We start from the raw sequence: 13597 nt of genomic DNA, 5'->3' as shown, positions 1-13597 counted from the left end.
TTTTTTGAGATGGAGTCTTGCTTTGTTGCCAAGGCTCAAGTGCAGTGGCACAATCTTGGTTCCCTGCAACTTCCACCTCCCAGGTTCAAGCAATTCTCCCTGCCTCAGCCTCCCGAGTAGCTGGGATTACTGGTGCCCACCACCACGCCCAGCTAATTTTTGTATTTTTAGTAGAGATGGGGTTTCACCATGTTGGCCATGCTGGTCTTGAACTCCTGACCTCAGGTGATCCACCCGCCTTGGCCTCCCAAAGCGCTGGGATTACAGTTGTGAGCCACTGTGCCCAGCCAACTTAAAAAAAAAAAATTAAATTAAAAAATAAATAAAACATAGGAAGATTCAAATGACTGAACACGGGTCAAGCCCCCTGCACGTGGCCACTGCTGAGAGCCTGTGAGCTGTGGGAGCCAGTGCCCTAACACTTCCTGTCATCACAGTAGTTATTGAAAGCACCAAGGGCCAGGCGTGGCGTGGTGGCTCACGCCTGTAATCCCAGCACTTTGGGAGGTCGAGGCGGGCAGATCACTTGAGCTCAAGAGTTCGCAACCAGTGTGGCCTACATGGTGAAACCCTGTCTCTACTAAAAATACAAAAATTAGCCAGATGTGGTTGCACGTGCCTGTAGTCCCAACCGCTTGGGAGGCTGAGTTACAAGAATCACTTGAACCTGGGAAGCAGAAGCTGCAGTGAGCTGAGACCACGCCACTGCACTCCAGCCTGGGTGACAGAGTGAGACTCTATCTCAAAAAAATAAAATACAATAAAAGCAAGCCAGCACTGAGCATGAATCCTGGCACACAATAAATGCTCAGTTAATATACCCTCTTTTTTCCCAGCCTTTTTGGAATTCAATGAACCTGGCTCTCATTCTGGCTCGGGGACCCCAGATACATCACGTTCCCTTCCCCAGCCTCGGTTTGCCCGTCTGGAAAATGGGGTCACCATGGGAGGTATGAGGCTGAAGTCAAGCCCCCGGTGGGTACGGAACAGAGAATATGGACAAGCTTGCGGCCAGCGTTCTCTGGGTTCAGGGCGTCTTCACCTTGGCAGAGGTGGCAGAGCCCTCTAGCGCCCTGGCAGGTTGGCAGGACAGGCTACCTCTTGGATTGTGACACCCCCTCCTCTCACCTATGACCTCATCCCCAGAGCAGCCAGTGGGAACCCTGAGGGATCTGTGAGATCACTCATTCCATTCACAGACTCTTGTCAGACAGCAGCCACCAGCTCACCTCCATCCCCAGGACTTAGAGGGACACAGGGCGTTGGGAACAGAGGACAGTCCAGGCGCTGACCCTGGGAGGCCAGGACCAGGGCCAAAGTCCCGTGGGCAGGAGGAGTCCTCAGAGGTCCTTCATTCAGCAGTTCCGGGAGGTGTGGGAAGCCCACGGCCTGGCTGGGGCAGCGTCAAAGCCGCCAGGCCGCCATGGTCCTGTGCTGGCTGCTGCTTCTGGTGATGGCTCTGCCCCCAGGCACGACGGGCGTGAAGGACTGCATCTTCTGTGAGCTCACCGACTCCACGCGGTGTCCCGGCACCTCCATGCGCTGTGGCGATGACGAGGACTGCTTCACAGGCCGGGGGATCGCCCCAGGCACCGGTCCGGTCATCAACAAAGGCTGCCTGCGAGCCACCAGCTGCGGCCGGGAGGAACCCGTCAGCTACAGGGGCGTCACCTACAGCCTCACCACCACCTGCTGCACCGGCCGCCTGTGTAACAGAGCTCTGGGCTCCTCGAGCAGCCAGACGGTGGGGGCCACCACCAGCCTGGCACTGGGGCTGGGTATGCTGCTCCCTCCACGTTTGCTGTGACCAACAGGGAGGACGAGGCCTGGGACTGTCCTCCCAGATCCGCCACTCCTCACGTCCCCGTCTCCTTCTCCCACTAAATGGCCAGAGAGGCCCCGGACAATCTCTTGCGGCCCTGGCTTCATCCCTTCTAAGGCTGTCCACCAGGAGCCCGGTGCTCAGGGAAGCACCCCCAGGCCTGATTGAGCGGCAAGGGAGCACGGCCTGCGGGTTTGATTGTACTACTCTATTCCACCGGTTCTAAGATGCAGAGCTTCTCACGTTTCAATCATTGCTTCTCTCCATTGGTGGCACCTTAGAGTCCATGAAATACGGTTAAAAAAAAAAAAAATATATATATATATATATATCTCATAATAAATGACAGCTGATATTCATGGAGCATTCTTTGTTTTTCCTTTTCGTTTTTTTTTTTTTTGTTTTTTTTTTTTTTCTCCTTTTTGTAGCGGTAAGATCCAGCTATGTTGCCCAGGGGGTTCTCAGATTCCTGGGGTCAAGTGATCCTCCCACCTCAGCCTCCCAAAGTGCTGGGATTACAGGTGTGAGCCACGGCACCCGGCCAAGACTATCTTATGTTACATGCCACTGAATCCTCACGCAAAGCTGGGAAGGTAAATACTCGTTCAAACATTTCAGACATTTCAAACATTCTGGTCTCAACTCTAGTGGGTTCTCAAAGTGTGGTCCCTGGACCAGAAACAGCAGCAGTATCAAGTTGGAACTTACTAAAAATGCAGATTCTCAGGCCCTGTTCCAGGCACGATGAATGGGAGTGGGGTCCAAAAGCTGTGTATTGTTTTCTCTTTTTTTTTTTTTTTTTTTTTTCTTTGTGAAACAGGGTTTTGCTGTGCTGCCCAGGCTGGAGTGCAGTGGTGCAATCTTGGCTCATTGAAGCCTCTACCTCCTGGGCTCAAGTGATCCTCCCACCTCAGCCTCCTGAGTAGCTGGGTCTACAAGCATGCTCCATCATGCTTGACTAATTTTTATTTTTTTAAATTTCTGTAGAGATGGGGTCCCGCTATGTTGCCCAGGCTGGTCTTGAAGTCCTGGGTTCAAGTGATCCTTCTGCCTCAGCCTCCCAAAATGCTGGGACTACAGACGTGAACCACCATGCCCAGTCTTTTTCCGTCTTCTTTTTCTTCTCTTTTTTTTTTTCTTTTGTTGAGACAGAGTCTTGCTTGGTCACCCAGGCTGGAGTGCAATCATGCAATGGTGCAATCTCGGCTCACTGCAACCTCCACCTCCCGGGTTCAAGCGATTCTCCAGCCTCAGCCCCCCGAGTAGCTGGGACTAGAGGCGCACGCCACCATGCCTGGCTAATTTTTTGTATTTTTAGTAGAGACAGGGTTTCACCATGTTGATCAGGTTGGTCTCAAACTCCTGACCTCAGGTGATCCACTGCCTTGGGCTCCCAAAGTGCTGGGATTACAGGTGTGACCCACCGCGCCCGGCCATTTTTCTTTTTCCTCTTCTTTTTCGTGAATTATCTGCTACAAAAGCTGTGGGTTTTTTTTGTTTTGTTTTGTTTTCATTTTTGTGAGATGGAGTCTTGCCCTGTCGCCTAGGCTGGAGTGCAGTGGCATGATCTCGGCTCGCTGCAACTTCTGCCTCCTGGGTTCAAGCGATTCTCCTGCCTCAGCCTCCTGAGTAGCTGGGATCACAGGCACCTGCCATCATCCCGGCTAATTTTTGTATTTTTGTAGAGACGGGGTTTCATCATGTTGGCCAGGCTGGTCTTGAACTCCTGACCTCAGGTGATCTGCCTGCCTCGGCCTCCCAAAGTGCTGGGATTACAGGCGTGAGCCACCATGCCCAGCCCAAATCTGTGTTTTAACAAACGCTCCCAGGGATTCTGGTGCACGCACAGGGTTGAAAGCCACCGTTCCTGCCCAGTGTTCTCAGCTAGGCACCTGTGCTCCCCAGTGGGCATTTCTGCTGTCTGGAGAGGTTTTCGGTTCTCTAACTGGCAGGGAAAGCTGGGGGTATGGGGCGTGTGATGCTACTGACCTCTGCTGGGTCAAGGCTGAAGATGTCAAGCAGCCTCCCACAGTACACCCAACTGCCCCCACAACAAAGACTCAGTCAGCCCAAGTGTGGGTGCCACCCCTGTTGAGGGACCTGCTTCTAGAGGCTCTAACCCTATCAGCCCGTGACATAGAGGGGGAAACTGAGGCACAGAGAGGTGAAGTAAGTTGCCTGAAGTCACACAATGGGGAACTGAATCCAGGCCGTCTGGTCCCAGAGGCCACACGCCTTTCCTCCCCAACAGTGCTGTGACCCTGTGAGGTAGGTGCGGTTATTATTTGCAGTTTCTTTTTTTTCTTCTTTTTTTTTTTTTTGCTTTTTTGAGACGGAGTCTTGCTCTGTCTCCCAGGCTGGAGTGCGTCAGCGCAATCTCGGCTCACTGCAACCTCTGTCTCCTGGGTTCAAGTAATTCTCCTGCCTCAACCTCCCAAGTAGCTGGGAAGACAGGGTTTCACCATGTTGGCCAGACTGGTCTTGAACTCCTGACCTCAGCTGATCTGCCTGCCTCGGCCTCTCAAAATGCTGAGATTACAGGCTTGAGCCACCACGCCCGGGCATTTTCTTAGATGCTCAGACAGGTGGGGTTACCTACCCAAGGCAGAGCTTAGACCGCAATCCAGGTGCTAATCCACCCCCAAACTGTTTGCCCAGTTTTCCACATGAGAAAACACCAGGTCAAAGAGAAGCAGACTTACCCAAGACCACTAAACAGACCAGCACCGGGTCCGGCCGCGGCACGTATCTCCTCCCCAGGGAAAAGTCCCCAGGGAAGGGTGTTTGAGCCCATTACACAGATGAGAAAAGAGAGGACTGGGCAGGGGATGCCAGCTGTTCTCTGAGCACACTGAGGGAAAGTGGGGTATAGGACGCCGGGAGGTGGGGGGCGGGGCGAGGACTACACCTGTAGGATCCTGAGATGACCCTCTCGCCGTCCAGCAGCACGAACTTCTCCCGCACGGTGCCGCTCACCTGCCGTCGCCAGCGGCTCTGGAAGCTGCAGCCCCGCACGACGCGGACATCCATATTCTGTTGGTGTGGGGAGTGTACGGCACACCCTTGCTGAGGCCCACTGCACAGATTCAGGCTCCCTCCAGGCTGGTTTTAACTGGAGGGACCCATGACTCCATAGAAGTATCTGTCCAAGGCCAGGCCTGGTGGCTCACGCTTGTAATCCCAGCACTTTGGGATGCCAAGGCGGGTGAATCACCTGAGGTCAGGAGTTCAAGACCAGCCTGGGCAATATGGCAAAACCCCGTCTCTACTAAAAATACTCTACTAAAAATTAGCCAGGCATGGTGATACATGCCTGTAATCCCAGCTACTGGGGAGTCTGAGGCAGGAGAATCATTTGAACCCGGGAGGCAGATGTTGCAGTGAGCCGAGATCGAGCCACTGCACTCCAGCCTGGGCAACAGAGCAAGACTCCATCTCAAAAAAAAAAAAAAAAGAAGTACCTGTCTCGGCTTCCTCAGAGCCACTGATATCACCCCTCAGGGGTTTCCTGGGGATACCCAAACTCAGTGACTCAAGATTGCTTGGGAACGCCCACCCCACTTCTCCAGTGCCATGGGCATCAGATCCCAGAGGACCATCCCTCCTAGCACCCATCTCAATGACCCGGGGCTCCGTGGAAGGGTCTGCCCCCACCGCCCCCATGCCAGGGGAATGGAGACTCACAGGTCCCCCTGGCCCGGCCCCTACCTCCGTGGCCCAGGGGTTCAACCCCAGCTGCTGGGCCAGCTCCAGGAAGGCAGGCAGCTGCTGGCGGTCCAGGAGCAGGTAGACAGGTACCCAGCGGCGCATGGCAGCATCCACCAAGTCCAAAAGCAGGTCTGGGTCAGTAAAGACGTCCATGACCACGGCCACCAGCTGGGGGTGGGGAGAGGGGAGGTGGATGTGTGAACGGAAGCTGGTTCGGGGGACATTCAGAGGGTGTGGGAAGCCTGACATCTGGAATCTGGGAGTGAAGTGCTCTGGGGGCTGGGAGTTTAACATTCAGCGGGGGCTAAAGGGGAGACTCCCAGACATACACTGCTGCTCAAACAGCACCGATGTGTGAATGAGCAAAACGCTGCCCCTCCATGAGATCCCCAGCCCCTTCTCGAGATTTCCGGCTCCTAAATGCTGGAAAATTATTATCACAAATCATATGTTTGCTTGTTTTCTTTGTTTGTTTGTTTGGTTTTGTTTTTGTGTTTGAGACGGAGTCTCACTCTGTCACCCAGGCTGCAGTGCAGGGGCGCGATCTCAGCTCACTGCAAACTCCACCTCCCAGGTTCAAGCAATTCTCCTGCCTCAGCCTCCCAAGTAGCTGGGACTACAGGTATGCACCACCACGCCCAGCTAATTTTTTGTATTTTTAGTAGAGAGGTACTTTCACCGTGTCAGCCAGGATGGTCTCGATCTCCTAACCTCGTGATCCACCTGCCTCAGCTTCCCAAAGTGCTAGGAGTACAGGCGTGAATCACCACGCCCAGCTTTTTTTGTTTCTTTTTTTAAAGACGAAGTCTTGTTCTATTGCCCAGGCTGGAATGCAGTGGCACAATATCAGCTCACTGCAACTTCAGCCTCCAGGGCTCAAGCTATTCTCCTGCCTCAGACTCCAGAGTAGCTGGGATTACAGCACCCACCACCACGCCCGGCTAATTTTTATATTTTTACCAAGTTGGCCAGGCTGGTCTGGAACCCCTGACATCAGGTGATCCCCCAGCCTCGGCCTCCCACAGTGCTGGGATTACAGGCCATGAGCCACGGTGCCTGGCCTACAAATCACATGTTTGTAACACAGAACATCGTCCCCTGAGCTGCGACACTGTGGTGCCCAAATGTCCACGGCAGTTTGGCTCTAAGATCAGTGGTGGATGTCCCATAGGGCACTGTGGGCAACTACATTTCTGGGTCCTGGGGAATTTTCTGGGTGCTGGGTGCAGGAGGGCTGACCTGCTAGGCCACCGTGGTGAACCTGGGGGACACGCAGGTGCTGAAGGCCTGGATCTTGCAGGCAGCATAAAGTAGTGGAAACCCTGACTCAGCAACCAGACAGCCTGGGTTCAAATCCCCACTCGGCCACTTGCAGAGAAGAGATTTAACTGCCCTGTGCCTCCGTGGTCACAATAGTCCCTCTGGCGGCACAGGGTTCTGGCTCAATGATTCACATTAGTCCCTGGGAAGCCCTTCACATGGGAGCTGGGGGACGCTAAGACTGTGAAGTACACAGTGGGCTTTCCAAGGGCTACAGTGGGGACATCTGGGTCCTCCTTGGGGGGAAAGTGGAATCTCTGGCTTGGTGATGAGGTGATAGGGGAATGACTGAGACTGGGAGTGTCATAATTAATCTCAAGGGGCATCGATACCTAAGGGCACCCAGGTCTTGAGGGAGGGTAGGGACCCCCATTTCTTTTTTCTTTTTGGCATGGTATCGCTCTGTCGCCCAGGCTGGAGTGCAGTAGCTCAATCTTGGCTCTCTGCAACCTCCGCCTCCCGGGTTCAAGCAATTCTCCTGCCTCGGTCTCCCTAGTAGCTGGGACTACAGGCACCCACCACCACACCCGGCTAATTTTTGTATTTTTAGTAGAGATGGGGTTTCACTATGTTGGCCAGGCTGGTCTCAAACTCCTGACCTCATGATCCGTCTGCCTCAGCCTCCCAAAGTGCTGAGATGACAGTCGTGAGCCACTGCACTCGGCTGGGCCCCCCTTTCTGAGAGGAAGGATGAGGTCTGGGGGTGTAGGCACCTGAGTCCTGGGGCTGGAAAGTATGGACTCCTGGGTCCCAGGGGTACAGGTCCTTTAGGGTAGGGGTGTGGGCTTGCAAGTCCCAGGAGGACAAGGGAGAGAATGCCTGGGTCCCCGTCCCAGTCTGGGGAATGGACACCAGGCCCCTGCGACACCCACCTTGTGGGCAGCCTGGATCTCCAGCCGCACTAGCTCCTTGAGGGGTGGCTGGCCCTCTCCAGGTGGCTGGGTGTACAGCTGCGCCCGGGTGATGCCCTTCCACGCTGAGTCCACTGGCCAGCCCAGCCGCAGGATGGGTGCCGGCTGCTCCGACTGCCCAGGCCAGTAGCTTAGGCTGCCCGCATCCCCATCGGTGGTGGGGGCTCCGTCTGCCATCCTGCCAGGCTCCGGCTTGGCCACTGTCCAGTCTTCAGCTGCCGCTGCCAAGCCCTGGACCTCATCTGCACTGAGGAAGGGCCGCAGCTCCTCGCGCTGCACACAGGCCTGAAACGCCTCTGCACCCTTGCTCAACAGAGCCTCCAGTGCCAGCCGCTGGCCCTCGGAATACAGGAAGCCGGAGCTGGCCCCGGGCACCCTGGGACCGGAGTCCACTCCTTCCAGGGCCGCCAGCTGGGAGGCCGCCATCGGGGTCACTCGGGTGGGAGGACTGACTGTGAGAGGCTGGGTCCCTGGGTGTCTGGCTGTCTTTGGGGACTGTGACCATCTGGGGGTTCTCCTGATAGGGAGACCCTATGTGGCCATCCGAGGCCTCCGGGGGGCCCTGCACATGTCCAAATGGCTCCCTGCAGCGGCCCCTGCCTCCCTGTCCTGACAATCACACTGCCCAAATAAGCGACTACCCAATGTGTCAGGCCACTCAGATCTGCCACCTGCCTGCGCCCAGGTGGCACCATGCCTGGCTGGCCTTCCGTGACCTTCCTGCCAGCCGTCTCTGCTGGTCAGGCTGACCTCCTGACACCATCCCCAACTGTGTGGCCCATCAGCTGGCCATCCCTGCTCAGCCACACGACAGCCTCCAACCCGCCGGTCACACAGTGCCCAGTCGGACCCTTCAGTTGTCCTGAATTTGGTCAGGCTGACCACTTGATTATTTCCAGGCGACAGGCTGCCTGCCTGTCTCCAATCACCCAGAGGTCCTTAAATAAAGGCACGGCAGGCGGCCTGCCTGCCCCAGGCCAAGAGCACAACGAACTGACCCTCTCCTTTCACTGTATGGCAAATGCCAGTGGCTTCCGACTGAGTCGCAGCATCTGGCTGCCTGGTGGAGCATCTGTCTCTGGCTGAATCCAGCGGCCCCCACGAGTTTCTCCTACTCACCAGCTCTCACCTGCAGACCAGCCAGGACGCCTCTCCACTGGACCTGCTCGCTCAGCCTTAGAGAAATGCTGAAGGCTTGGCATACCCTTCCCTACCCTGTCAATGGGGGACCCTGCTCCCTGGGCCCTCACAGTCCCTCCAGCTGCCGCAGTGGAGGGTGACACGCGCTACAGGGGTCTCCATTACTATGGGATGCGTCTATGACCTTGGCAGCCCATCTAGGTGTTGAGTGCCACCTAACCAACCACCCTCCTGAGGCTGGCTGCCCCTTCCTGGGGCCTGGCCCTGAGACCCGTTTCAGACCGTTCTCAGATCTGTGGTGATCCCTAACCAAGCTGCCCCCAGCCTGGTTTCTGCCTAAATCCTATCTCCTGCCAGGTGCCCGGACGCTTCTTCCCAGACAGGGGCCACTCTATAACTCACCCTGTCTCCCTCCCAAGCCCCAGTTGCCCCGTTGAGGGTCCTGACCCAACCTCGGGGATCCCAGCAACCCAGGCAGCTGCTTCCTCCAGACCACAGCAAGGAGCTGCAAAGAGAAGGAAGGAGTCAAGCCAGGCCAGCCTCCCTGCCCCACCCCCACCCATCCCCCTCTCCCCGGGGCCCATCCACACCGGCTAGTGCTGGGCTCCACGGCCTCCCTTCCCACACTTGCCTTTTCCGAGGACACGGGCTGTGGCTCTCCGGCTTCTACTTCTGCGGTGCTTGCCGGCCTCTGGCCTGTCATCAGGCCTCCACCTGGAATCCGAGGAGCCCTACCCCTTGTGTAAACACAGGACCGCCCCGACAGGCCCCTGGGGGAGGTCCGGCTCACACACTCTCTTTACCTGTGCTCACTCGGGATAAACGCCCCTCCAGGCCCAGGCTTCCAGTCACGGCGTGGGGAGTTGAGATCACCTCACCCGTTTCCAGGCAGCCTCTCCCTTCCCGCAACCCTGCCTGCCTGCACCCTGTACTTCCCGGTCCACACCCCGCCCGCCATCCCAGCGCCAGGGAGGGGCACAGGATCCTTTAAGAGGGGTGGGCGTGGCTGACCCAAGGAAACAGGTGTGGTAACACCTGCCACCTGGCTGTTGGGAAGGAGGCAGGGCTCAGACCCTAGGGGGCAGGGAGCCTCGGGGCAGTGGGGGGCAGGAGGAGGGCTGGTCCTCGCTGGCATGGCGTCCCTGTCCCCAAACCAAATGCATTCTCACCTGCAGGCGCCAATCCCCCAACCCATCCCTCAATAACACACAGGACTGTCAGCATTCAAAATCTTTTTAATAACAGGGTAGGATCCAAGGTTAGTTTTTGTAGCCTCGGCTGGCCCGTCGGCCTCTGGCACGCTCGAATTTCCGGCCCTTGGAGCGGACGTAGGGTCTGGAGGGGAGAGGAGTGAGTGAGAAGGGGCCTCTTACAGGAAGCCATCATGGAGTGGGACAGGAACCCCACAAGCCTGTCACATTCAGCCCCAGGAGAGTCAGTGGCTGCTGGAAAAGCTTGGCAGAGTGGGAAGCCAAGGAGCCAGGAGGGGCTCCGGAAGCACCTGTCCCACCACCTGCAGGGCCCCAGCCTGGGCAGCAGAGGCCGGCGAACCGCATGCTCCCCCGGAGATGCCTGCTCAGGCCCTGGAAAACACAGCTCCAAGCAAAGTGTTGAAGGGAAAAGCAGGCAAGATGAGGCAGCTGAGAGTTGCAGAAGGCCTGGGGCTGGCTGATACGAGACAGGAGAAGCAGCCCAAGTGTGGCCAGGCCTGGCTCTGCAGGCTGAGTCTAGGTAGAGGGCAGAGCTGGGGGCCTGATACTCACTTGGTGTGGCTGTGCGGGGTTCCTGGGGCCTTGCCGAAATGCCGGTACACCTCTCGGCCCTTGCGAGGACCTAGGGAAGGGGAAGGAGAACCAGCTGAGACAGGGATCTGGCGCCCAGCTCTTGGCCTCCCAGATCCAGGAGAGTGAAGGCTGCCAGTAGCCACACAGCTCACTCCAACCCCATCGACTACGCGTCACTCACCGGAGAGTAGGACAGTGCCGCAGCCCTTGGGGGAGTCCAGGGCCAGCTGGTCGAAAGTGAGGATCTTGCCTCCTGCCCTGAGGATGCGGCTGCGGGCCCGGCTGGTTACGCGCAGTGCACATACCTGGTGGAGAGAACAAGGCTGGCAGGTCAGACCCGTGTGGTCACCCAGGGGCTGCAGGGACTCACCCTCCACTGCCTTGGCGCAGCAGAGCCCTGGTAACCAACACCATCATTTATTACCCGGAGCACCCCGGGCTGAGAGCAGCTGTTCTCAACACTTTCTCTCTAGGAACTTTTAACACCGCATCCCTAGTGTTACGCTAGAAGCAATAGCAAGGAAGCTGGGCCAAAAAAAGACCTGTTCAGAGGTGACAAACGAGTCTACACTTGAGCCCAGGCTGTCTGGCTCTAGGGACCAGCACTAACAGTTTACAACTTGCCCCAGAAGAACCCTGCCCAGGGGACCCCACCATCAACAACGCCAGAGACGACCCACTCCAACCCTCAAAGCCACTCGGACAGGCAGGATGCTTGCCTCAGCAGAAGGGGCAAGACTGAGGAAGCAAGCACAGCACAGCAAGGGTCTGACGGGTGTGCCCGCCCCCGCCACTCACCTTTAGTTTGGGCACCTCCTGAACCCGCACGTCGTCCGTTATGGTCCCCACAACCACGGCCGTTTTGTTTTCCCGGCCAGGAAGCTTCATCTTCCGGATCTTGGGGTGGGGAGGATGCACATCGTAAGTCCTTTTGATGTTTACATCCAGCCCCGCTCCAGGCATCCCCAGATCAGGGCAGCCGTGCCCTCTAACGGGACCCCCCACTCACACCACACCCCTTAAACCCCACAGACCTCCCTCAGGTCCCGCTGGGGAAAGCTCTAGATAAAAACGATGCAAACTGTTCAACAGGGCCTCCCTCAGCAGGGCCTTTGACATAAAACTCAGTTATGACTTGGGGCCTCGGGGGCATCTCCTGAAGCCACCAGGACACTTCCACCTCACAATGAGGAGAGGAGGCCCAGGAGCCTCGCCCACCGCCCATGAACACTCAGTTCCAACCAACAGTCCAAGCTCTCCGCTCGTGGCTGGCTGAGACAAACCCATGATGCCCCAGTTGCTCCCAAAGCTCCAAGTCCCCCCTCCTTTCCAGACAGACAAGACCCAGTGGCTCCCAGGTCCACCATGCTCTCTGGACCAGCCACTCACCATCCGGGAAAGGGACAGAGGTGGCCGGTTGGTGCGACTCATAAACAACCTCTTCAGCACAACCTGGTTGAATGTGGAATTGGTTCTTCTGGCCAGAAACCTATACAACTGGAGGGACGGGAAGAGAGTGAGAAGCTGGGACAGCCGGCTCCCCCGCAGCCTTCCAGTGAAGGGGCAAACACATGACGATTTGGACTAGAAGAATCTTTATCCCTTTTCCCAACCCACCAACCTAGAGGGAGAAAGTTGGCCTTGGGCCTTCCTGGCCAAGGACCTAGAAAATCCCAGCTCCACTCCCAAGCCAAGCTGTACACAGCCTGGAGGCTGAAAACACAAATGCAGGAGGCCCTGGGACAGAACCAGAGACGCAAGCCTGCCCTGCAGGCCCCAGGGAGGAGCCTGGTGCCAGCACTAGAATGGAGGATCTGCAAGTCACAGACCTGGGGTGACCCTCCCCAAAGACCTCTCAGGGCCCAGCCTCACCTTGACCAACAGCCTCAGGTAGATATCCTGGCTCTTGGGCTCCTTGCGCCGAACCTTTCGGTCCTTGTTGTGGCGAATGTCAACTCCCTGCGGGGGTGAAGAGGCAACCATGGACCCAATTACCCCCAAACATGGCCAATTACTACTTATTTCTGAAACTGTGAGCTGGGTCCCAAGTCCAGCTCTGAACACACCAGCTCAAATCCCAGGCCCACCACAAGGAGACCTCTGGGCTGCCACCGACCCCTCTGTAAAAAGGGGCTACTTACAAAGCCTTCAGCCCATGGCACACAGAACCCCGAAACAGAAACAGGGTAACACAGCAGTCATGTTAACTTTATATAAAAAGGTTAATTCTTTACAACTTGTGTTTTGCAACAATGTTAAGTTCTCAAAACTCGCTCCAGTACCTGGAGGATAACCAAAAATATCAAACCAATGGCAGTAATGACGGAAATGATTCCTTATTCAGAACCTAGCCATACTACTAGAACCACCTCTCCTACAATATCAGTCAATCCAACAACCCTTACCAAGTACTGTCTTTTTAAAAAGTTGTTTTTGAAGTGGAAACAGGGTCTCACTATATTGGCCAGGCTGGTCTTGATCTCCTGGGCAAGGAATCCTCCAGCCTCGGCCTCCCAAAGGGCTAGGATAACAGGCGTGAGCCACCTCGAAAGGCTCTTACCTCCCTGCTGCCTTTCTGAGTAACTGAAATTTTTTCAGACTTTGTTCGCAATCATTAAGAACTATTTAAGTTTTGGCCAGGCGCGGTGGCTCAAGCCTGTAATCCCAGCACTTTGGGAGGCCGAGACGGGCGGATCACAAGGTCAGGAGATCGAGACCATCCTGGCTAACACGGTGAAACCCCCGTCTCTACTAAAAAATACAAAAAACTAGCCGGGCGAGGTGGTGGGCGCCTGTAGTCCCAGCTACTCAGGAGGCTGAGGCCGGAGAATGGCGTGAACCCGGGAGGCGGAGCTTGCAGTGAGCTGAGATCCGGCCACTGCACTCCAGCCCGGGCGACAGAGCCAGACTCC

The 13597-nt window shown here is 56.4% G+C and overlaps 3 protein-coding genes across 3 annotated transcripts in view; 1 reads left to right on the top strand and 2 right to left on the bottom strand.

The window, feature by feature from the left end:
• FAM83E (family with sequence similarity 83 member E) overlaps nucleotides 1–9429 on the bottom strand; it is a 15103-nt gene extending 5674 nt beyond the window's left edge. Inside the window, exons 1-3 of the mRNA XM_023182528.2 lie at nucleotides 7723–9429; nucleotides 5531–5698; nucleotides 4731–4855 (exon numbers count right to left, since the gene is read on the bottom strand). Coding sequence (XP_023038296.1) covers nucleotides 4731–4855; nucleotides 5531–5698; nucleotides 7723–8187 — 758 coding nt within the window. The 5' untranslated portion in view covers nucleotides 8188–9429. The remainder of the gene's footprint in view (nucleotides 1–4730; nucleotides 4856–5530; nucleotides 5699–7722) is intronic.
• On the top strand, nucleotides 648–2185 carry SPACA4 (sperm acrosome associated 4). Its single transcript, XM_023182530.1, has one exon. It carries the CDS (start codon nucleotides 1424–1426, stop codon nucleotides 1805–1807), a length of 384 nt encoding a protein of 127 aa, XP_023038298.1. The 5' UTR covers nucleotides 648–1423; the 3' UTR covers nucleotides 1808–2185.
• A 687-nt stretch (nucleotides 9430–10116) lies between the features above and the next one.
• RPL18 (ribosomal protein L18) overlaps nucleotides 10117–13597 on the bottom strand; it is a 4577-nt gene continuing 1096 nt past the window's right edge. Inside the window, exons 2-7 of the mRNA XM_023182539.2 lie at nucleotides 12558–12644; nucleotides 12075–12182; nucleotides 11484–11582; nucleotides 10867–10990; nucleotides 10665–10734; nucleotides 10117–10236 (exon numbers count right to left, since the gene is read on the bottom strand). Coding sequence (XP_023038307.1) covers nucleotides 10161–10236; nucleotides 10665–10734; nucleotides 10867–10990; nucleotides 11484–11582; nucleotides 12075–12182; nucleotides 12558–12644 — 564 coding nt within the window. The 3' untranslated portion in view covers nucleotides 10117–10160. The remainder of the gene's footprint in view (nucleotides 10237–10664; nucleotides 10735–10866; nucleotides 10991–11483; nucleotides 11583–12074; nucleotides 12183–12557; nucleotides 12645–13597) is intronic.

This window comes from Piliocolobus tephrosceles, chromosome 21 (assembly GCF_002776525.5).
Source record: "Piliocolobus tephrosceles isolate RC106 chromosome 21, ASM277652v3, whole genome shotgun sequence".
Taxonomy (NCBI): domain Eukaryota; kingdom Metazoa; phylum Chordata; class Mammalia; order Primates; family Cercopithecidae; genus Piliocolobus; species Piliocolobus tephrosceles.
The sequence above is the reverse complement of the archived record's forward strand: the minus strand, read 5'-3'. Positions and strand labels throughout refer to the sequence as shown.